This window comes from Coregonus lavaretus, assembly GCF_964263955.1.
Source record: "Coregonus lavaretus genome assembly, chromosome: 11".
In the NCBI taxonomy this organism is placed as follows: Eukaryota; Metazoa; Chordata; class Actinopteri; order Salmoniformes; family Salmonidae; genus Coregonus; species Coregonus lavaretus.
In genome coordinates this window covers 53,468,139-53,493,141 of record NC_139998.1, presented here as the reverse complement: position 1 = coordinate 53,493,141, position 25,003 = coordinate 53,468,139, and the positions used below count along the sequence as shown (strand labels likewise).

Sequence of the window (25,003 nt, the reverse complement as noted above, 5' to 3'; positions counted from 1 at the left end):
AAAGCACAGCTCCAAACTATGCAATAACTATTTAGGGAAGAAGCAGTCAGCTGGTATTCTGTCTATAATGGAGTGGCCAGCACAGTCACCGGATCTCAACCCTATTGAGCTGTTGTGGGAGCAGCTTGACCGTAAGAAGTGCCCATCAAGCCAATCCAACTTGTGGGAGGTGCTTCAGGAAGCATGGGGTGAAATCTCTTCAGATTACCTCAACAAATTAGAACTAGAATGCCAAAGGTATGCAAGGCTGTAATTGCTGCAAATGGAGGATTCTTTGACGAAAGCAACGTTTGAAGGACACAATTATTATTTCTATTAAAAATCATTATTTCTAACTTTGTCAATGTCTACATTTTCTATGCATTTTGCTATATTTCCTATTCAAACTCATTTCATGTATGTTTTCATGGAAAACCAGGAAATGTATAAGTGACCCCAAACTTTTGAACGGTAGTGTATATACACACAGTACATCCATTGGATCCATGTGGTTCGTATTAGAAGGATCTGTGGCCTGAGAGCAGTTCTATCTTCATTCTACCAATCTCATTGCCAACATTGACCGGAACTGACCAGGAACTCAAATGTTGGGCCTGCGTGTTCAAGCCTTTCACTTTTTCCATCTCTCCAACAGTTCAGTTGACCTCAAATCACCCAGTCGCCTAATGAGGCGCCACTATTTCAGTGGGCCCCAAGAGAACGTTAGAAGATAATTGTTTCGTTTAGAAAAAATTGGCACTGGATAAAAGGATGAGGCAGGCCTTAACCTGCTGTAACAGTCTAATGATTTGCTGAAAAATTTAAGCAACTGTGAAGCACAGAGCCACGTCAGTACCATAGTAAACACTAAAAGCCAAGCTTACAGATGACCACGACCGAAGACGTGCAAACCGCAGCTTCTCAAAAGGGCTGTATGTTATTTTATACAATTCTGATTTCTACCGTACAACGTTGTATTTATTGATTACAAGGAGCACCCTGTGATCGTATAGTGATTTTATATCAGCCATTTTATTTAGTTGTACGTTTTTAGCTGCTTTACCTGGCTTTGCGTTTAATTAATTTGAGAAACGTAAAATAAATGGCTGGTGGTTTGTCAAGCCCCCAAAAACACATCTTTGAGGTGACTTGGATGGAAAATGTATTCCATATCAGTGTTGAAATTCTCACTGATCCGTGTGGGTAACATACATGCCGGTTGTGTTACCTTTCACATTTGTGCCAATGTCATTCACTGACCTACAGCTGTGAACTGAAAACATGTCATCATTGACAATTCATTGTTTCTCTTCGCTTGCTTACAGAAAGTGCTAGCCCTTTTCCCTAAATCTGAATCAAATCAGTGTCATTTATTACGCTTGGCCTGTAACAAGGTCCTCTGTTGACTTCATAAGGTGCCCAATAAAAGAGAACATATGGATATTCCTTCAATGTTATTAAAACACTTTGTTTTCCCCAAATTAAATGAATCTAATCCCATTGTGAATGATGAAGATCCAATGAGAAATGTGTCCCTTTTAAGACAGGAAAAGTGGCCCTTTTAAAAGACAGGAAAGACATAACAAAATGGCTGGATGAAGTTTGGTCATTTTACACCAACATGGCTGCCAGTGAAACTATCCCCAACTCCTGAAAGCAAAATGGGTTGTGTTGATTCCTCAGCTCAGACATCACCTGTGACAACAGAGCACCATAGCCCTTAATGGCCAAAAAAGGGATGTCCTATAACACTGATAATTGGAGGCTTGACCACAGCGCTCTATAAGATGCACCAGTATTAAAAGGGTTTAACCTGAAATAGTGACCACATTGAAATGTGCCTGTGCAGTCCCACTGATCATGTTAGTTAGCTGGGACCAATGGTTTGTAGGCTTCAGTAGTCGAAGGTGATCAACCTCCCTGTATTTGACCATGTCATTGTATTTCCTTACAGTCTTCAATAGTTGTATTCATCATATGAAACAACTATTTTGTAAGAGCAGTCGTGACAGCGAGTGCTCTACCTGATGGGATGCTGAGCCTCAGGCGGCAACGAACACAGTGTGTGATGTTTTTTTTTAAGTCTCCTTGACATACATATTCAAAGTCATTAAAAAAAAAAAAGCTAAAGTAAAGAAGCGAAGCGGCATGCATTGTGTTGACATGTGGACGGTCTTGCCTTGGGGATTGAGGTGGAATATTATCCAGGCGTCAAAGTAGTATTTTTAGAGGTTCGCCCTTTAACGTCGTCAGAGTTTGGACAAAGTTCTGAAAACGGAGGAGCGCACATCGAGAAAAACAAACAGACGTTGAAATTGTACCCCAGTTCTCCTTTCGATAATTAGCATTACATTTAGTGATCACCACAAACACAAATGAATGCACTGCCTTTTGGCTGTTGGATCTATTCGGACAGGCTTCATGGATTCGTCGTTGTTTGTTTTAAGCCAGTGAAACCCAGGGACGTGGTGCCATGATTACTGACAGTGATATTGTGTGAAATTATAATCACTTGTTATGGAAGAATTGTTTTTATATAGTCTTTTCACACCAGATTGTTATTATTTTTTTTGTCAGGAGTTGATATTGTAACCAATAAAAAAAAAGCTTTTAACCATGGATTTCCGTGTTGAAGTCTATTATATCAACAACAAAACCGCTATAAATTTGTTAACAAATGCCTTTTCAAACATAGTTGCTTGAATGCTGACCATCTACCGTTCAGTAAAAGCTTCTCTTTTTTGAGCAACTGTTACATCCCCTTTCCACTTGTAGGAATGTGAGTCCATTAGAGATTCTACAACATGCTATTCTTGAAAAAAAAAAAAAAAAAGCATCTAGAGAATCAATGTTCTTTTAATAAATTCTGGTAAATCAGATGTATTTAAATTAGTTAATCAAGAAAGGAAACCATTTTTTTTTTTAACAAAGTGGAGATTGTTCAAATGTATTCTCATGAGGGGTCTAATTAGTACAAACAGCAAAGGAACTATAAAATGCATCTAGTTAAAATAATATCTACACTGTATTTCCTCGGTCAGACATGCTTTGTCAGTAGTTGAGACTAAGAATGTTGCTTCTGAAGAGAACAATAGCATCTTCTTTCAGTCAAATGGATTTCTTCTGAATTTAAGCAGGTCCTTCACAACAACAAAAAATACATACAGTGCATTCGTTAAGTATTCAGACCTCTTAACGTTTTCCACATTGTTACGTTACAGCCTTTTTCTAAAATGGATTAAATAAATATTTTTCATCAATATACACACGCAATACCCCCATAATGACAAAGCAAAAACAGGTTGAGAAAATGTTGCACATTTATTAAAAATAAAACAGAAATACCTTATTTACATAAGTATTCAGACCCTTTGCTATGACACTCGAAATTGATCTCAGGTGCATCCTGTTTCCATTGATCATCCTTGATGTTTCTACAACTTGATTGGAGTCCATCTGTGGTAAATTCAATTGATTGGAAAGACACACACCTGTCTATATAAGGTCCCACAGTTGACAGTGCATGTCAGAGAAAAAACCAAGCCATGAGGTCGAAGGAATTGTCCGTAGAGCTCAGAGACAGGATTGTGTCGAGGCACAGATCTGGGGAAGGGTATCAATACATTTCTGCAGCATTGAAGGTCCCCAAGAACACAGTGGCCTCCATGTTTAAATGGAAGAAGTTTGGAACCACCAAGACTCTTCCTAGAGCTGGCCACTCGGCCAAACTGAGCAATCGGGGGAGAAGGGCCTTGGTCTGGGAGGTGACCAAGAACCTGATGGTCACTGACAGAGCTCCAGAGTTCCTCTGTGGAGATGAGAGAACCTTCCAGAAGGCCAACCATCTCAGCAGCACTCCACCAATCAGGCCTTCATGGTAGAGTGGCCTGATGGAAACCACTCCAGTAAAAGGCACATTACAGCCTACTTGGTGTTTGCCAAAAGGCACCTAAAGGATTCAGACCATGATAAACAAGATTCTCTAGTCTGATGAAACCAAGATTGAACTCTTTGGCCTCAATGCCAAGCATCACATCTGGCGGAAACATGGCACCATCTCGACGGTGAAGCATGGTAGTGGCAGCAGCATGCTGTGGGGATGTTTTTCAACGGCAGGGACTGGGAGACTGGTCAGGATCGAGGGAAAGATGAACATAGCAAAGTACAGAGAGATCCTTGATGAAAACCTGCTCCAGAGCACTCAGGATCTCAGACTGGGGGCGAAGGTTCAGCTTCCAACAGGACAACGACCCTAAGCACACAGACAAGACAATGCAGGAATGGCTTCGGGACACATCTCTGAATGTCCTTGAGTGGCCCAGCCAGAGCCTTGAGTGGCCCAGCCAGACTTGAACCCAATCGAACATCTCTGGAGAGACCTGAATATAGCTGTGCAGCGACACTCCCCATCCAACCTGACAGAGCTTGAGAGGATCTGCAGAGAAGAATGGGAGAAACTCCCCAAATATAGGTGTGCCAAGCTTGTAGTGTCATACCCAATAAGACTCAAGGCTGTAATCGCTGCCAAAGCTGCTTCAACAAAGTACTAAGTAAAAGATCTGAATACTTATGTAAATGTGATATTTCTATTTTTTTTTATTTATATTATATTTCATAATATTTTTAATTATTTGCTAAAATGTCTAAAAACCTGTTTTTGCTTTGTCATTATGGGGTATTGTGTGTAGATTGATGGGGGGAGGAAACAAGTTAATCAATTTTACAATAAGGCTGTAACGTAACAAAATGTGGAAAAAGTCAAGGGGTTTGAACACTTTCTGAATGCTGTGTGTGTGTGTGTATTTATTTTGGGGTACCAGTGCCAAGGGTCAACCAGAACAAATTCAGCTCTGAATGAAAATCACATGCCTACATGTGTCTAAACACTCACACACCCATTTACCTCAGGAGTTAGTGAAAGGCATATTCACAGTTAAGAGCAGTAGCGTCAACCCAACCTCCAATCACAACCAAGGCTTTATGTCCCGACCTTCAGAACAGTATTCACATGTCCGATTCACACAGTTACACAGTTTGTATTGTGTTACAGGTAGTTGTGTTCGCAGAGAACAAACTTCCTGTTAGTTCAACAAAGTCATTCTATAAAGTGCGTGGAAGACTGTACACTTCCGCAAATCTCTTGGAGAAACATCTGTTTGGAGGTGGGGAAATTCTGGGAGGAATACTATCAAGGGTGGACATATTTTCTCCGAGTGGAGTGGAGAGGGGAAGGGAGTACAGGCATGGCGAGTCAATGCCAGAACTGAGGCTCCAGGGAAGCCAGAGAGGCCCAGTCCATCAATGATGGGGATTCAGATATTGGTCTGTAAAAGTCCCCAACTGCCTCTCCAACTCTGTGGCTTTGTGCCTGAAACCATGGAGAAAAAGCGGTTACACACAGACCACACCTATTTGTACAATATTGTTGTAGAACCAATTATACTGGAGGTGAAAATGCCTACTGATAAATGAATGCTGTTCAACAGAAGAGAAACAAAATAACTACACATGCAGTTCAAAAGGGTACAACTCTGACCTTTAACCCTCAATACAACCAATGGTGAAAAAATTACAAAATGTGACATTCTTTTCTAGGCAAAACAAAGACTTACCAAAGCGCCACGGGCATCAAAATGTTAAATGGAAACCATTGGGGACTAAATTACAACAGAGCTATGCAGGGGGGGGGCAATACCGGACCCAGGAGGGGGGGCAATACCGGACCCAGGAGGCAGCTAGACTGACCGGAGGGTCTTGGAGCGGGACTGGACTGTCTCCAGAGTCTGGACCTTGGCTGTCAGTCGGCTGATCTCTCCCTCCAGCTCCCTCTTCGTCAGGTCAACCTGCTGACACAGCCGGGCAAAGGTCGTGGCCATCTCCCTGGGCAACGCAAAGATAAAAGCATTTTTATCACTTATTTTATTACCCACTTCACAGAAAAGGAGGGGGCAGGACGTAGATTTGTCTATCAGCAGATTCAGCCCCATACAATACATCAGTAGTGAATCGGTTCATAAAGGAAGTGTCTTCAGAAACCTCTACATACGAGGCTCAACTATGAGTTACTGTACTGGGATTGAGGCCTGCAGATTCGTCAGAATGCACAAAACAGGATCTACTCGACAGATGACACAGGAATATTGACTGTCATTAAGATTGCACTGAATGAGCTGTATAAGGCCATAAATCAACAGGAAAACGCTCATCCAGATGCAGCGCTCCTAGTGGCCGGGGACTTTAATGCAGGGAAACTTAAATCCGTTCTACCTAATTTCTACCAGCATGTTAAATGTGCAACCAGAGGAAAAAAAAAAAAAAACTCTAGACCACCTTTACTCCACACACAGAGACGCATACAAAGCTCTCCCTCGCCCTCCATTTGGCAAATCTGACCATAACTCTATCCTCCTGATTCCTGCTTATAAGCAAAAACTAAAGCAGGAAGCACCAGTGACTCGGTTAATAAAAAAGTGGTCAGATGACACAGATGCTAAGCTACAGGACTGTTTTGCTAGCACAGACTGGAACATGTTCCGGGATTCTTCAGATAGCATTGAGGAGTACGCCACATCAGTCACTGGCTTCATCAATAAGTGCATCGATGATGTCGTCCCCACAGTGACCGTACGTACATACCCCAACCAGAAGCCATGGATTACAGGAAACATCCGCACTGAGCTAAAGGGTAGAGCTGCCGCATTCAAGGAGCGGGACTCTAACCCGGACGCTTATAAGAAATCCCGCTATGCCCTCCGACGAACCATCAAACAGGCAAAGAGTCAATACAGGACTAAGATTGAATCGTACTACACTGGCTCTGACGCTCGTCGGATGTGGCAGGGCTTGAAAACTATTAGACTACAAAAGGGAAGCACAGCCGCGAGCTGCCCAGTGACACAAGACTTCCAGACGAGCTAAACCACTTCTATGCTCGCTTCGAGGCAAGCAACACTGAAGCATGCATGAGAGCACCAGCTGTTCCGGATGACTATGTGATCACGCTCTCCGTAGCCGATGTGAGTAAGACTTTTAAGCAGGTCAACATTCACAGACGGATTACCAGGACGTGTACTCCGAGCATGTGCTGACCAACTGGCAAGTGTCTTCACTGACATTTTCAACATGTCCCTGACTGAGTCTGTAATACCAACATCAAGCAGACCACCATAGTCCCCGTGCCCAAGGACTCTAAGATAACCTGCCTAAATGACTACCGACCCGTAGCACTGACGTCTGTAGCCATGAAGTGCTTTGAAAGGCTGGTCATGGCTCACATCAACAGCATTATCCCAGAAACCCTAGACCCACTCCAATTTGCATACCGCCCCAACAGATCCACAGATGATGCAATCTCTATTGCACTCCACACTGCCCTTTCCCACCTGGACAAGAGGAACACCTACGTGAGAATGCTATTCATTGACTACAGCTCAGCATTCAACACCATAGTGCCCTCAAAGCTCATCACTAAGCTAAGGATCCTGGGACTAAACACCTCCCTCTGCAACTGGATCCTGGACTTCCTGACGGGCCGCCCCCTAGTGGTAAGGGTAGGTAACAACACATCTGCCACACTGATCCTCAACACGGGGGCCCCTCAGGGGTGCGTGCTCAGTCCCCTCCTGTACTCCCTGTTCACCCATGACTGCATGGCCAGGCACGACTCCAACACCATCATTAAGTTTGCCGACGACACAACAGTGGTAGGCCTGATCACCGACAACGATGAGACAGCCTATAGGGAGGAGGTCAGAGACCTGGCCGTGTGGTGCCAGGACAACAACCTCTCCCTCAACGTGACCAAGACAAAGGAGATGATTGTGGACTACAGGAAAAAAAAGAGGACTGAGCACGCCCCCATTCTCATCGACGGGGCTGTAGTAGAACAGGTTTAGAGCTTCAAGTTCCTTGGTGTCCACATCACCAACAAACTATCATGGTCCAAACACACCAAGACAGTCGTGAAGAGGGCACGACAAAGCCTATTCCCCCTCAGGAGACTGAAAAGATTTGGCATGGGTCCTCAGATCCTCAAAAGATTCTACAGCTGCACCATCGAGAGCATCCTGACTGGTTGCATCACCGCCTGGTATGGCAACTGCTTGGCCTCCGACCGCAAGGCACTACAGAGGGTAGTGCGTACGGCCCAGTACAACACTGGGGCCAAGCTTCCTGCCATCCAGGACCTCTATACCAGGCGGTGTCAGAGGAAAGCCCTCAAAATTGTCAAAGACTCCAGCCACCCTAGTCATAGACTGTTCTCTCTGCTACCGCACGGCAAGCGGTACCGGAGTGCCAAGTCTAGGTCCAAAAGGCTTCTTAACAGCTTCTACCCCCAAGCCATAAGACTCCTGAACAGCTAATCATGGCTACCCGGACTATTTGCACTGCCCCCCCACCCCATCATTTTACGCTGCTGCTACTCTGTTAATTATTTATGCATAGTCACTTTAACTCTGCCCACATGTACATATTACTTCAACTACCTCACTAGCCGGTGCCCCCGCACATTGACTCTGCACCGGTACCCCCCCCTGTATATATAGCCTCCCTACTGTTACTTTATTTTACTTTTTTTCTCAACACTTTTTTTGTTGTTGTTTTATTTGTACTTTTTTGTTAAAAATAAATGCACTGTTGGTTAAGGGCTGTAAGCATTTCACTGTAATGTCTGCACCTGTTGTATTCGGCGCATGTGGCTAATAAAATTTTATTTTATTTTGATTTGTCAGACATTTTCATACCTCAAAAGCGGTCTACAATAGAAACATCCCCTTTTAAGCGTATCCTTATTCCCAGAGCTGCAGCATGTACTTACTGCTGGACCTGGTGGCTGCAGTTGGCACTGGTGAAGCTTACAATCAGCTGCAGCTTCTCGGTGGCGTAGTCCACAAACTGGCGCTTGAGGGCGCGCTCCTTGGCCTTGGTGGTCCACGTGAGCTTCTCCCACAGGTAGAGCAGGCCGTACATGGAGGCCGACAGGGCTATGAGCCGCCAGCCCACCGTCCGCCACACCTAGGGGACAGACACGGGAGAGGAGGTGGGTTATAGTTTGAGCAGTGTACCTCTATGGGGTGACAGGCCTAATCTGGGAGGGTGGGTTGTTATACAATAGTTTCCAAAACATTCGAGGGAAGTTGGGAGAGCAGCACCCATCTACATTGTTGCAAAACACAGTTGTATTTATGTGGGGAAAAAACTAATGTATTGACATGTACTGTATGTATAAAGCCCTGGTGATACGAGCCCTGTATAATGGTAAACAGGTTGCCAGATTGGTGACTTGAAGGAGGGGCGGGTGCAGTACGACTACCACTGACCACTCCTCCGACGATGACCATGCTAATGGATGTGCGGGAATTGAGGGAGGCCAGGTTGGTGGCCACGGACATCATCAGGTCCTCCTGGGAAAGCGCGGCTTCCTGGGGCTGGGCCACCGCAACACTGGAGGGGCCGTTAGATGGCGTGGTGGACAGGGAGCGCGTCATCTAAATGGGACAGGAGAGACGGACACAGGGTTACTGAGTGTGGTGAGATTACATACATACATACAAACAAAACATGGGCTGTTATTGGGACGATGTAGGAAATTAACTACCAGTTCATTTGAATAAAAAAAACACTAATGATAACCTGGCATCCAAACCGATCTATTGTTTCACCGGTCAAACGGACCATATCAGTTATGAATGGGCAGAATATGAATGGAACATAAGGAGTACGAAACATTTGGTTGATATTTTGAAGTGGTATCGATGCCATGTCCATTCTATATCATTCATTACATGTTAAAACATATCTACTATGGATCTATTCTAGTCATGTTAAAACATACACTATATATACACACACACAAATGTATTTGGACACCCCTTCAAATTAGTGGACTCTGCTATTTCAGCTACACCCGTTGCTGACAGGTGTATAAAATCGAGCACACAGCCATGCAATCTCCATAGACAAACATTTGCAGTAGAATGGCCTTACTGAAGAGCTCAGTGACATTCAACGTGGCACCGTCATAGGATGCCACCTTCCCAACAAGTCAGTTCATTATATTTCTGCCCTGCTAGAGCTGCCCGGTCAACTGTAAGTGCTGTTATTGTAAAGTGAAAACGTCTAGGTGCAACAACGGCTCAGCCGCGAAGTGGTAGGCCACGCAAGCTCACCGAACGGGACCGCCGAGTGCTGAAACGTAAAAATCGTCTGTCCTCACTACAGTGTTCCAAGCTGCCTCTGGAAGCAACGTCAGCACAATAACGGTTTGTCGGGAGCTTCATGAAATGGGTTTCCATGGCCGAGCAGCCGCACACAAGCCTAAGATCACCATGCACAATGCCAAGCGTCGGCTGGAGTGGTGTAAAGCTCGCTGCCATTGGACTCTGGAGCAGTGGAAAGGCGTTCTCTGGAGTGATGAATCACACTTCACCATCTGGCAGTCTGACGGACGAATCTGGGTTTGGCGGATGCCAGGAGAACGCTACCTGCCCTAATGCATAGTGCCAACTAAAGATTGGTGGAGGAGGAATAATGGTATGCGGCTGTTTTTCATGGTTCGGGCTAGTTCCCTTAGTTCCAGTGAAGGGAAATCTTGACACTATAGCATACAATGACATTTGAGACGATTCTGTGCTTCCAACTTTGTGGTAACAGTTTGGGGAAAGCCATTTCCTGTTTCAGCATGACAATGCCCCCGTGCACAAAGCGAGGTCCACACGGAAATGGTTTGTCGAGATCGGTGTGGAAGAACTTGACTGGCCTACACAGAGCCCTGACCTCAACCCCATCGAACAATTGTGGAATTAATTGGAAATGCCGACTGCAAGCCAGGCCTAATCGCCCAACATCAGTACCCGACCTCACTAATACTCTTGTGGCTGAATGGAAGCACGTCCCCACAGCAATGTTCCAACATCTAGTGGAAAGCCTTCCCAGAAGAGTGGAGGCTGTTATAGCAGCAAAGGGGGGACCAACTTCATATTAATGCCCATGATTTTGGAATGAGATGTTCGACGAGCAGGTGTCCACATATACTACATATCTATTCCAGTCATGTTAAAACATATCTACTACGTACAGTTGAAGTCGGAAGTTTACATACACTTAGGTTGGAGTCATTAAAACTCATTTTTCAACCACTCCACACATTTCTAGTTAACAAACTATCGTTTTGGCAAGTCGGTTAGGACATCTACTTTGTGCATGACAAGTAATTTTTCCAACAATTGTTTACAGACAGATTATTTCACTTATAATTCACTGTATCACAATTCCAGTGGGTCAGAAGTTTACATACACTAAGTTGACTGTGCCTATAAACAGCTTGGAAAATTCCAGAAAATGATGTCATGGCTTTAAAAGCTTCTGTGGATGTATTTCAAGGCCTATCTTCAAAGTCAGTGCGTCTTTGCTTGACATCATGGGGAAATAAGCCAAGACCTCAGAAATTTTTTTTTAGACCTCCACAAGTCTGGTTCATCCTTGGGAGCAATTTCCAAACGCCTGAAGGTACCACGTTCATCTGTACAAACAATAGTACGCAAGTATAAACACCATGGGTCCACGCAGCCTTCATACCGCTCAGGAAGGAGACGCGTTCTGTCTCCTAGAGATTAACGTACTTTGGTGCGAAAAGTGCAAATCAATCCCAGAACAACAGCAAAGGACCTTGTGAAGATGCTGGAGGAAACAGGTACAAAAAAGTATCTATATCCACGTAAAATTAGTCCTATATCGACATAACCTGAAAGGCCGCTCAGCAAGGAAGAAGCCACTGCTCCAAAACCGCCATAAAAGACAGACTACGGTTTGGAACTACACATGGGAATGTGATGAAAGAAATAAAAGCTGAAATAAATAAATCTCTCTATTTTAAGAATGTGAAATGTCAGAATAATAGTAAAGTGGTGATCCTAACTGGCCTAAAACAGGGAATTTTTACTAGGATTAAATGTCAGGAATTGTGAAAAACTGAGTTTAAATGTATTTGGCTAAGGTGCATGTAAACTTCCGACTTCAACTGTATCTATACAACACCCAGAACACCACCAATCCTCACCAATGACTAATGAATGTTCCTCAGCCTTGGGTTTTGATGCTTAAATTAGACAACATGGAAACAGAGGTGGACACAGATGGAAAAGACAGTGAGAGAGGTAGACGCAGGGATTGAACACCGATCTCTGGGGTCGTACATTGAGGGGAAAAAAGTATTTGATTCCCTGCTGATTTTGTACGTTTGCCCACTGACAAAGAAATGATCAGTCTATAATTTGAATGGTAGGTTTGTTTGAACAGTGAGAGACAGAATAACAACAAAAATATCCAGAAAAACGCATGTCAAAAATGTTATAAATTGATTTGCATTTTACTGAGGGAAATAAGTATTTGACCCCTCTGCAAAACATGACTTAGTACTTGGTGGCAAAACCCTTGTTGGCAATCACAGAGGTCAGACGTTTCTTGTAGTTGCCACCAGGTTTGCACACATCTCAGGAGGGATTTTGTCCCACTCCTCTTTGCAGATCTTCTCCAAGTCATTAAGGTTTCGAGGCTGACGTTTGGCAACTCGAACCTTCAGCTCCCTCCACAGATTTTCTATGGGATTAAGGTCTGGAGACTGGCTAGGCCACTCCAGGACCTTAATGTGCTTCTTCTTGAGCCACTCCTTTGTTGCCTTGGCCGTGTGTTTTGGATCATTGTCATGCTGGAATACCCATCCACAACCCATTGTCAATGCCCTGGCTGAGGGAAGGAGGTTCTCACCCAAGATTTGACGGTACATGGCCCCGTCCATCATCCCTTTGATGCGGTGAAGTTGTCCTGTCCCTTTAGCAGAAAAACACCCCCAAAGCATAATGTTTCCACCTCCATGTTTGACGGTGGGGATGGTATTCTTGGGGTCATAGGCAGCATTCCTCCTCCTCCAAAGACGGCGAGTTGAGTTGATGCCAAAGAGCTTGATTTGGGTCTCATCTGACCACAAGACTTTCACCAAGTTCTCCTCTGAATCATTCAGATGTTCATTGGCAAACTTCAGACGGGCCTGTATATGTGCTTTCTTGAGCAGGGGGACCTTGCGGGCGCTGCAGGATTTCAGTCCTTCACAGCGTAGTGTGTTACCAATTGTTTTCTTGGTGACTATGGTCCCAGCTGCCTTGAGATCATTGACCAGATCCTCCCGTGTAGTTCTGGGCTGATTCCTCACCGTTCTCATGATCATTGCAACTCCACGAGGTGAGATCTTGCATGGAGCCCCAGGCCGAGGGAGATTGACCGTTCTTTTGTGTTTCTTTCATTTGCGAATAATCGCACCAACTGTTGTCACCTTCTCACCAAGCTGCTTGGCGATGGTCTTGTAGCCCATTCCAGCCTTGTGTAGGTCTACAATCTTGTCCCTGACATCCTTGGAGAGCTCTTTCGTCTTGGCCATGGTGGAGAGTTTGGAATCTGATTGATTGATTGCTTCTGTGGACAGGTGTCTTTTATACAGGTAACAAACTGAGATTAGGAGCACACTCTTAAATGGAGTGCTCCTAATCTCAGTTTGTTAAGAGTGTGCTCCTAATCTGAGCTCGTTACCTGTATAAAAAGGACACCTGGGAGCCAGAAAATCTTTCTGATTGAGAGGGGGCCAAATACTTATTTCCCTCATTAAAATGCAAATCAATTTATAACATTTTTGACATGCGTTTTTCTGGATTTTTGTTGTTGTTATTCTGTCTCTCACTGTTCAAATAAACCTACCATTAAAATTATAGACTGCTCATTTCTTTGTCAGTGGGCAAACGTACAAAATCAGCAGGGGATCAAATACTATTTTCCCCCTCACTGTAGGCACACGCGGTAAGAGCCGGGCAGTGTTATCACCCATTACCACTCAACCACCCATGTGTTCTAACTGTGGTTACCTGAAAAGGTCCTGTCGACCAACATCACAACTATTAACCATCTAGTACAGTGATAGCATACCTACATGACATACAACAGAATACAGTACAGATGACACATCCATCACCCTCATGCCTTACTGGAGGAGGGTGAAGTTGCCCCTACACGCTGATCGTGGGTCATTTTTGCATTCCCCCCCCCCCCCCCACCCCCCTCCCCCCCACCACCAATGGTTATGGTTAGGTTTGGTGGAGGAAACTGATCCTCGATCTGCACCTAGGGGAAACTTCACCCTGGAGCCACCTTATCCGCGTTACCGGGAAGTTCTTGTCGACCAGCATGAGGGCCCGATTGGCGTTGGTGGGCCCCAGGAAGCGGTTGACCAGCGCCGTCCAACCCATCGAGAACTGGAACTCTATGTTCTCCTGGAAGTCCGAGCAGAGCGTGGCACAGTTCAGGTCGTAGGTCAGGTCAAATTTGTGGCAGGGCACCAGCGTCTGTATCTGGTTCTGAACAGCAGGAGGCAGCAGAGGCTGCAGACTCTCTGGTGGTGGGATGACAAAGAAGGAAACACTGACACCAAGTCTATCAGGGGTATTCAACTCTGACCCTACGAGGTCCGGAGCCTGCTGGTTCTCTCGTTCTACCTGATAATTAATTGCACACACCTGGTGTCCCAGGTCTAAATCAGTCCCTAATTAGAGGGCAACAATGAAAAAAACGCAGTGGAACTCGCTTCAAGGTCCAGAGTTGAGTTTGAGGGGTCTAGATGACATCAGACCCAAATACTTTGAATGCTTCCTGCTTTCCTTGAAGTCAGAGATTTGACAGAACTGGATCAGTGGAAGCTATGTAGTAGAACCTGAATTGGCACCCTATTTAACAGTGTTAAAAACGGGGTCCTCCTTTCCATAACAGTGTCTAAATACACAATGATCTGAGAGGAACAGATGGGTGAGAAGCGAGCAATATGGAACAGTCCTGTAGCGCTAGGCGTACTCATTCAATTGGTTTACACTCTCTCGCAATAGTCCCAGTCCTGAACATCATAGAGGGCCATAACATTTATGTCAGTCTGATTTATGACTGGTTGCCTTGTCACACACACACGAGGACTGCTACCTACCGATCATGTCTCTCTGGGAGGACTGCTACCTACCGATCATGTCTCTCTGGGAGGACTGCTACCTACCGATCATGTCTCTCTGGGAGGACCGCTAGCTACCGATCATGTCTCTCTGGGAGGACCGCTACCTACCGATCATGTCTCTCTGGGAGGACTGCTACCTACCGATCATGTCTCTCTGGGAGGACTGCACGGAGGCGTTGACGGCGTTGGAGCAGCGGAAGGCCAGATTCTTGCCCATGCCCTCCTCGATGTGGCTCAGGAGCTCCTGTAAGGGAAGGGTTGGGTGACAGAGGGTCATGGAGTGGTTACAGAAACAGAGTGCATAGAAGGAGGTCACTACTGAGATGTGTGAGTCGTGATGCTCCTAACCTAAAAGCTCTGTGTGCTACATTTGTGACAACGCTTCCATTTCACGGAGAAGACCGGTGTGTCCAGTCATTGGTGTAACGGAAATCAAACTCACTGATTTGTAGCGCTTGAGGATGTGGAGCGAGGGGTGGAAGTCAGAGTGGAACTCCTGGACGAGCACGTTGAGACGACAGATCTCCTCGCCCATGGCGCTGGACACCTTGAGAAAGCAGCTGTGTTAGTACCTGGCTAAAACATTTTTTTTTTTTTTACCATTTGGGGTAAGTAACCCTTGGAATGGATTGAGGATTAGTGCGGTATTAAATCCATAAATTGCCGTTGGCAGTATGACCCTGCAGGGCCATTCCCTGCAGTGTTAAGAGGCTTTAGGATATTTCGAAACATATTGTAAACATTAATGTTATCCGAAGGCCACGGTTTACCTTGCTCTCCACCTCTACTGTGACAGTCTTGATCTTCTTCTTGATGTCTTCTATGAGCAGCTGGAGCTGGTTCTTCACAAACTCCAGACGGTCCATCTGGTACTCACGGTCCTCCAATGAGGCCACTCTAGATGGTGCACAGGACGTGGTAAGGAGAGACAAGTAGTAAGTCAGTGCTTCCACAGGAAGTGCAAAGGTTTTATGTTTCAATGTCCAATACTGACATACTACTTAGAAATGTACAAAATGTATTGTGCCTGCCCTGTTGGATCCACACCAAAACATCTTAGTCATTGGAAACAATGCTAACTCATAATACATGTTACCGTTTCCATACAAACTAGTTAAAGTCAGTGCTAGCGAAACATTTGGGAATGACTGAATAAACAGAACATCCCGGAAGAAGATGGGTTGGGTTGTGAGTGGATGGATCAGAGGACACTCACCTCTTCTCTGCCGCCTCGATGTTGATGGCGTCCATGATGGATTTGACCGTTTCAGTGATCTGCTTGGCCCTGATAGTGTGCTGCTCAAACTTTGTTTTCACTGCTGACTGCGAGATACACTCCTGGGAGGCCACATAACAACACACGTTACCGTACCGGGGGGGGCTGCGACACGTCCTACAGGGCTTTTCAATCTACTGAGCCGAGCCAAACCAAGCCGTGCTGGCCTGATTGCGCCATAAGCATCCACCATAGTTGCTTGAACTGTGCTGAAAAGGACCATGCGAAGCCAGAACAGTTTGGTTGGGGTCAGGGGTCAGCACGATATTGAAAAGGGTATAGGCAGGACAAAAAGGAATAAGATATACAACTGCTGCCGTAACTAATGGTTGGGGGGGGGGGGGGGGGGGGGGAATTACGGCAGCAGTTCTGCATCTCGAGTCGCACAGCCCCTTGGTTCTTAGGCTCACAGTAACGTGCTAGTGAAGACAAAGCTAAATCATAGGAGAAAAGCCAGTACAACAGAAAAACTACTCTAAGAAAAAGGAGATTAGTATTTCCTGAACATAAAACAACTCCGACGAGACAGAATGCGGCCAACAGAACAGAATGAAACAAAATGAGACAGCGAACAGAATGAAAATTTGAACTGAAAGAAATGGATGATCCTCGCCTAAGTAAATCTAGACTTCAGCAATGAAGACGCAGATTGATGGCAATGTGCACATTGATTGGCCTAAGCAGGGACTTAGCGGGGCGGGCTTGGAGACGTGATTGGTGGAGAGACTAGTAGTCCGGTGATGAGATGGAGAGACTAGGTGTTTCTCACAGCACAGGACCATAGAGATAGTGATTAGAATGGTTCACCACTACTCTCTGCAGTGGTATGGAATATAATATAGTTAACCTCCTATCCAGTACACAGCTTTCCCTTTAGGTGTCCGACCCCATAGAGGTAAATGTTTTGGGGCAGCGTAACTAAGCTGGGTTTTAGACAAGGAATTAACTCTATTGCTAATATTTTCTCTACCATAACACAAGCACACACAGACGCAGTTCTGTCCCTCCTCCCACATCACTCCAACACCACGTTCAGAGTCACACTGGCAAAGCCAGGCCAGAAAGTTCAGAGAGAGAGAGTTTACCTGGTATGTCCTGAGGAGCAGCCATGGTGTTGTTTGGCTTGACTACACATTGTTTTAACTTTCATCTTGATTGCTTGGAATATGCGTCATTGTAGTTCTGTCATTCTGCCATTTCATTTGACATTCATTACTTCATACTGCTTTTTCATTCAATTAGAGATGTCGTATTTAAAAATCATTAAACAATTTGGAGGCTGAGAACGAGTGGTGTTAGACGTTGTCGTCACACCGCACACACGCGCACACACACACACTTGCCTCAAATATCCTCTCGAAACTCTGGAACTCCTTGAGCCTCTCCTGGAAACCTTCTGCTAAAGCTCCACCTGTGAAAACGGCACATTGTCATCCAAAGACCACCACATCACATCTCTCCAAAACGGAGTCTAGTACCATTTTGCCTTTAAACTACTACAAAAATAAAAATAAATAAAAAAAAGGGACATTTCACTTTTGTTGTATCAGTTAGCAGAGAACTCAAAAGTATGGGGAAAGCGCTATGCAGGGCGCCGCTTTGGTCCACTCGCTTTTGAACGCGCCGCTAACTGATCCAATCCATTCCACTAGCATTGCTACATTCTCCAAAAATGCTAGACGTTGCTATATAACCAGCTAACACAATTTGGATGAAACGGCAACAGGTACGTTGAAAATAAGCTAAAAGTTCCAGAAAGTGAAATATCCCTTTAACCTAGAAAGGATCAGATAAACTACATCAACACAGACTGAGAAGATGGACGCCAGGCTAAAAACAGAGCTCAAGACCGACACCACCCAAACAAAAGGTCATGTTGGAGCATGTGAGCCAATGGATTGCATAAGTGCCTTGATCCCATGTAGCTGGTGTTAGCCAGAGTTGATAGTGAAGTTTAAGTTTGAATGTTTTATAGCTTGGCTGGGGAGGTGTTGTTTGGAGACACTCTGGATCTAATTTAGAGAAGCCCATCAGTGTGGACAGGACAAAACCTGTGGCATGAGTGAGCCTGCCTGCCCACCCCACACACCCATTGATCCACCCATCCGTCCACACAGTCACCAACACAGTACACACCCAACAATTGACCCACCCACTGACCGACCTACCAACCAAACAAACAAACCACCTGGTTTGACCACAGCGGACACGATGGTTTGCCACTATTCACACATGCTTGGCTACCCACCCACCAACACACCCTTCTGGTTTGACCACCACCGGCCGGGCTTACCGGACTCTGGCATACCCTGGGCGCGCTGCATACGGGAGTTGAGCACCTCCTTGGCTGACACAAAGAAGATGTGGTTGGGTGCCTGCTCCCGGTCCACCACCTTCAGCTCCTCCACCAGGAAGTCGACACAGCGGTCCATGTGCTGCTTGCGCACCTGTAGGTGGGGAACATTACTGAACTGTTACTACAACATTACCACAATGGTAAGAGCCCATAGCAATAACAGAAACTCTGAAGCCTAGGGTTGTAATGGTCATGGAATTCTGGGTAACGATTAATTGTAATGCAAAATGGCCACAGTTATTGTCATAATAGTCATTCTTGTTGAAAAATGTTTTGAGTTTGTAATGAATCTTTGAAAATTAACTACGACATACCGAATGAATACAAAAGCTTTGGTGACAACCCAGTCTCAAACTAATGGTTTTGACAGCTTGGAATTTTTGGAAATGAAGCTTCTCCCGACCATTCCGTTCTGGTCGCAAAATGATTACCCAGTAGCAGTTTTTCATTTTTACATGAGGGTAAAGTAGGTCAACTATATCTACATGAAAATCAAGTTGAATACACCCCCCCCCCCCCCCCCCCCTTTTTATTCTTAAACTCCCTAGTCCTTGCCAATGACAAGCATACCCATAACATGATGCAGCCGCCACCATGCTTGAAAATATGAAGAGTTGTACTCCGTGACGTGTTGGATTTGCCCCAAACATAACGCTTTATATTCAGGACAAGAAGTTAATTTCGTAGCCATTTTTTTTTTGCAGTTTTACTTTGTTCTTTTTACTAATGTGCAAATATTGTACAATCCAGGTGTGCAAAACTCTTAGAGACTTACCCAGAAAGACTCACAGCTGTAATCGCTGCCAAAAGGTGCTTCTACAAAAGTATTGACTCAGGGGTGTGAATACTTATGAAAATAAGATATTTTATTTCATTTTCAATAAAATGTCACTGTCGTTATGGGGTATTGTGTGTAGATGGGTGAGAATTTTTTTAGAAATCCTTTTTGATTTCAGGCTGTAAGAAAATGTGGAATAAGTAAAGGGGTATGAATACTTTCTGAAGGCACTCTACATGGAACAAGGAAACACATTCACCAGGCACCATAATATACATTTTTCATTCTATTTATTAACATTTGATCCCCCAAAAACAAGCGATATGAATTTTAAAACCAACAGTTTGCAAAATATTTTTGAACGTTCTGGACGTTTGACGTTCTGAAACAGTGGACTTTGACGTCACTCGGTGAACCAATCAATCAACTGCAGCATACAGTGAGGGAAAAAAGTATTTGATCCCCTGCTGATTTTGTACGTTTGCCCACTGACAAAGAAATGATCAGTCTATAATTTTAATGGTAGGTTTATTTGAACAGTGAGAGACAGAATAACAAAAAAATCCAGAAAAACGCATGTCAAAAATGTTATAAATTGATTTGCATTTTAATGAGGGAAATACGTATTTGACCCCTCTGCAAAACATGACTTAGTACTTGGTGGCAAAACCCTTGTTGGCAATCACAGAGGTCAGACGTTTCTTGTAGTTGGCCACCAGGTTTGCACACATCTCAGGAGGGATTTTGTCCCACTCCTCTTTGCAGATCTTCTCCAAGTCATTAAGGTTTCGAGCCAGATGTTTGGCAACTCGAACCTTCAGCTCCCTCCACAGATTTTCTATGGGATTAAGGTCTGGAGACTGGCTAGGCCACTCCAGGACCTTAATGTGCCTCTTCTTGAGCCACTCCTTTGTTGCCTTGGCCGTGTGTTTTGGGTCATTGTCATGCTGGAATACCCATCCACGACCCATTTTCAATGCCCTGGCTGAGGGAAGGAGGTTCTCACCCAAGATTTGACGGTACATGGCCCCGTCCATCGTCCCTTTGATGCAGTGAAGTTGTCCTGTCCCCTTAGCAGAAAAACACCCCCAAAGCATAATGTTTCCACCTCCATGTTTGACGGTGGGGATGGTGTTCTTGGGGTCATAGGAAGCATTCCTCCTCCTCCAACCATGGCGAGTTGAGTTGATGCCAAAAAGCTCGATTTTGGTCTCATCTGACCACAACAATTTCACCCAGTTCTCCTCTGAATCATTCAGATGTTCATTGGCAAACTTCAGACGGGCCTGTATATGTGCTTTCTTGAGCAGGGGGACCTTGCGGGCGCTGCAGGATTTCAGTCCTTAATAATAATAATAATAATATGCCATTTAGCAGACGCTTTTATCCAAAGCGACTTACAGTCATGCGTGCATACATTTTTGTGTATGGGTGGTCCCGGGGATCGAACCCACTACCTTGGCGTTACAAGCGCCGTGCTCTACCAGCTGAGCTCCTTCACGGCGTAGTGTGTTACCAATTGTTTTCTTGGTGACTATGGTCCCAGCTGCCTTGAGATCATTGACAAGATCCTCCCGTGTAGTTCTGGGATGATTCCTCACCATTCTCATGATCATTGCAACTCCACGAGGTGAGATCTTGCATGGAGCCCCAGGCCGAAGGAGATTGACAGTTATTTCGTGTTTCTTCCATTTGCGAATAATCGCACCAACTGTTGTCACCCTCTCACCAAGCTGCTTGCCGATAGTCTTGTAGCCCATTCCAGCCTTGTGTAGGTCTACAATCTTGTCCCTGACATCCTTGGAGAGCTCTTTGGTCTTGGCCATGGTGGAGAGTTTGGAATATGATTGATTGATTGCTTCTGTGGACAGGTGTCTTTCATACAGGTAACAAACTGAGATTAGGAGCACTCCCTTTAAGAGTGTGCTCCTAATCTCAGCTTGTTACCTGTATAAAAGACACCTGGTGCCAGTAATCTTTATGATTGAGAGGGGGTCAAATACTTATTTCCCTCATTAAAATGCAAATCAATTTATAACATTTTTGACATGTGTTTTTCTGGATTTTTGTTGTTGTTATTCTGTCTCTCACTGTTCAAATAAACCTACCATTAAAATTATAGAATGATAATTTCTTTATCAGTGGGCAAACGTACAAAATCTGCAGGGGATCAAATACTTTTTTCCCCTCACTGTATTACTATGGCAGAGGCCATAGAATAAAAACTGGGAAAGGGATGAATATTCATGAAATCGATACCCGATTACCTAATACCAGTATTAAAGATGGACCTCCCTATTCATTTTTAATATGTATCTGATTCTAGAAATAAAAATACATCTATTTTGAGCATCCACATATGCAACAGGCCTATATGATCAACGGCTTGCACTTCACATTTGAAACACTGATCATGCAATGCAATGCATGCACAGTCGGGAGCTAAAATAATCACAGTTGAAAAAGGGATCATAAAACGCATTTAGGTCTACTGGAACATGACTGCCAGCCAAAAAGGTAGGCCACTTCTTTTTTTAAGTACTTTACTGATTTATTGAAATGACCGTAGCATTTGTCAATACTGCGACCACAATACAGTACTCTAGTAGTTGCTACAGTATCCTAGTAGTTTGAAAGTTGGCGCTGAAATGTGGAAAGTTGGCGCTCAAGTTGATTACAAGCGACGCCCGGTCCATCAATCAGGAGAATGTCCACCAGCTTTGCATAGTTTCTGTAATCTACACACAAAAGGTATGTGGTGTCGTGACTTTAACATTCATCTGAAGACTTTTCTCTAATTAACCAACTATGTTTAATTGTTACCCTACTAAATTAATCATGTAACAATTAACTCATTAGTATCTGGGGCACCACGAGAGTGGTTCTTTGAAGAGTTCCCATCTCCCGAATTAAACTCTAAAAAAAAGGTCTTTACCTATCACATCTATAAAAAAACAGTCAACTTATCATAACCTCGTATCATATCATTCTGAAAGTCGTTACCTCCTTGCATCTGTAAAAAGCAGAGCCTTAGGATTCAGTACTACACAAATTGGTTTATTTATTTACTAGCTAATTAAAATGGGAACAGAGGATAAACATACACTCTGCACTGGTTACTGACTGGAAAAAACAGGTCCTTAGAAGAATGACAACAATGATGCTTGAGTGGCGCAGTGGTCTAAGGCACTGCATCGCAGTGCTAGCTGTGCCACTAGAGATCCTGGTTCGAATCCAGGCTCTGTCGTAGCCGGCCGCGACCGGGAGACCCATGGGGCGGCGCACAATTGGCCAAGCGTTGTCCAGGGTAGGGGAGGGAATGGCCGGCAGGGATGTAGCTCAGTTGGTAGAGCATGGGTTGTGGGTTCGATTCCCACGGGGGGCCAGTATGAAAAATAAAAAAAATGATGTATGCACTCACTAACTGTAAGTCGCTCTGTATAAGAGCGTCTGCTAAATGACTAAAATGTTAAAAGAGAAAAGGAAGATAAAAGAGAGAGAGACACTTAACCTTGATACACTCCGAAACTACTCTCACCTACAGTTATTACATACATTGGCACACGAACTGCTGCCCTCTTCGAGTAAGAAATCTAGAATGTATTCACGTGAAATGCCTGGTTCGCCGTGTATCTCAGTGGACAGCGCCACCCTGGAAAGCGAGTTGGGCCATCTCGCGGCACGCTTGTAAGGCTCAGATTGTCCAAAAAAGGTTCCAACAAGTCTTCTGTTGTTCTCTTCTTCCTAGTTGTCCGGTCTCCGATGACTTGTCGTGTAGTCCTGAACAGAACTACAGAACTGATTTACCTTCCATTCGCTCGAAGATGCTTCTTCGAAGATAGGCTAGCCAGCCGAATCGACGGTTCCCAGTACCCTACTGATGGGCTTGAGCAGAATAATAGGATGGGCCTAATTAAATTAGCTTCCGAAGATCCTTTACTTAGGACAGCTAACCAGCCGTACCGGTGATCGTCCGGGGAGGAGAGTTTATTATCTCCACAACGTGTTGAGATCCATAGTTCCAACCATTTTAAAACGTGTAGCTGCCGCTTTCACTTATTCTGGTCTAAGTGTGTTAATTTGTAACCCATCTTTTACACACTTTGGTCGAAAAGGGCGGTTCCGTCAGGCTGACACTCTCGGACCTCACTCGGGGCGTGACTTGTCCCTGTGCAAAGCTTATGGAAAACAATGATCTCATACAGCTTCTCAAATCACATCCCTCTTAACAAAAACAATTTCATAATTTTTCATATTACATGCACAACGTATATGATGGAACATTCCTACATGTAGTGGGTATACTTTCCAAGCTACAGTATTTATTTTATAACATTAATGACATCACAAAACACCAAACAGAATGACCTTAGTGTCCAATAGATCACATTTACGTCATTTAGCAGACGCTCTTATCCAGAGCGACTTACAAATTGGTGCATTCACCTTATTATGTAAAGTGGTTGTCCCACTGGCTAATTATTATTAATATATATATATATAAATAATTTTTTTTATTTTCATTTGTTATATATATTTTATTTATTTATTATACATTTTATTATTTAAAAAAAATTGTGGTAGGGTAGAAGGATTACTTTTATACTATCCCAGGGATTCCTTAAAGAGGTGGGGTTTCAAGTGTCTCCGGAAGGTGGTCATTGACTCCGCAGTCCTGGCGTCGTGAGGGAGCTTGTTCCACCATTGGGGTGCCAGAGCAGCGAACAGTTTTGACTGGGCTGAGCGGGAACTGTGCTTCCGCAGAGATATGGGGACCAGCAGGCCAGAGGTGGAAGAACGCAATGCCCTCGTTTGGGTGTAGGGACTGATCAGAGCCTGAAGGTAAGGAGGTGTCGTTCCCCTCACAGCTCCGTAGGCGAGCACCATGGTCTTGTAGCAGATGCGAGCTTCAACTGGAAGCCAGTGGAGTGTGCGGAGGAGCGGGGTGACGTGAGAGAACTTGGGAAGGTTGAACACCAGACGGGCTGCAGCGTTCTGGATGAGTTGTAGGGGTTTAATGGCACAGGCAGGGAGCCCAGCCAACAGCGAGTTGCAGTAATCCAGACGGGAGATGACAAGTGCCTGGATTAGGACCTGTGCCGCTTCCTGTGTAAGGTAGGGTTGTACTCTGCGAATGTTGTAGAGCATGAACCTACAGGATCGGGTCACTATTTTTGATGTTAGCGGAGAATGACAGGGTGTTGTCCAGGGTCACGCCAAGGTTCTTTGCACTCTGGGAGGAGGAAACAGAGTTGTCAACCGTGATGGCGAGATCATGGAGCGGGCAGTCCTTCCCCGGGAGGAACAGCAGCTCAGTCTTGCCGAGGTTCAGCTTGAGGTGGTGATCCGACATCCACACTGATATGTCTGCCAGACATGCAGAGATGCGATTCGCCACCTGGTTATCAGAAGGGGGAAAGGAGAAGATTAATTGTGTGTCGTCTGCGTAGCAATGATAGGAGAGACCATGTGAGGATATGACAGAGCCAAGTGACTTGGTGTATAGATAGAATAGGAGAGGGCCTAGAACTGAGCCCAGGGGGACACCAGTGGTGAGAGCACGTGGTGCGGAGA

The 25,003-nt window shown here is 44.8% G+C and overlaps 1 protein-coding gene across 2 annotated transcripts in view; it reads right to left on the bottom strand.

Annotated features, from left to right (window-relative positions):
* Positions 1 to 4,938: 4,938 nt before the first annotated feature.
* Positions 4,939 to 25,003, bottom strand: part of LOC311137444 (mitofusin-1-like) — a 32,550-nt gene continuing 12,485 nt past the window's right edge. For both annotated transcript variants that reach the window (XM_084171948.1, XM_084171947.1), the window contains exons 8-18: positions 18,589 to 18,742; positions 17,639 to 17,706; positions 16,236 to 16,357; positions 15,790 to 15,916; positions 15,462 to 15,566; positions 15,161 to 15,263; positions 14,187 to 14,413; positions 9,300 to 9,467; positions 8,798 to 8,994; positions 5,725 to 5,859; positions 4,939 to 5,347 (exon numbers count right to left, since the gene is read on the bottom strand). In XM_084171948.1, coding sequence (XP_084028074.1) covers positions 5,278 to 5,347; positions 5,725 to 5,859; positions 8,798 to 8,994; positions 9,300 to 9,467; positions 14,187 to 14,413; positions 15,161 to 15,263; positions 15,462 to 15,566; positions 15,790 to 15,916; positions 16,236 to 16,357; positions 17,639 to 17,706; positions 18,589 to 18,742 — 1,476 coding nt within the window. In that variant the 3' untranslated portion in view covers positions 4,939 to 5,277. The remainder of the gene's footprint in view (positions 5,348 to 5,724; positions 5,860 to 8,797; positions 8,995 to 9,299; positions 9,468 to 14,186; positions 14,414 to 15,160; positions 15,264 to 15,461; positions 15,567 to 15,789; positions 15,917 to 16,235; positions 16,358 to 17,638; positions 17,707 to 18,588; positions 18,743 to 25,003) is intronic.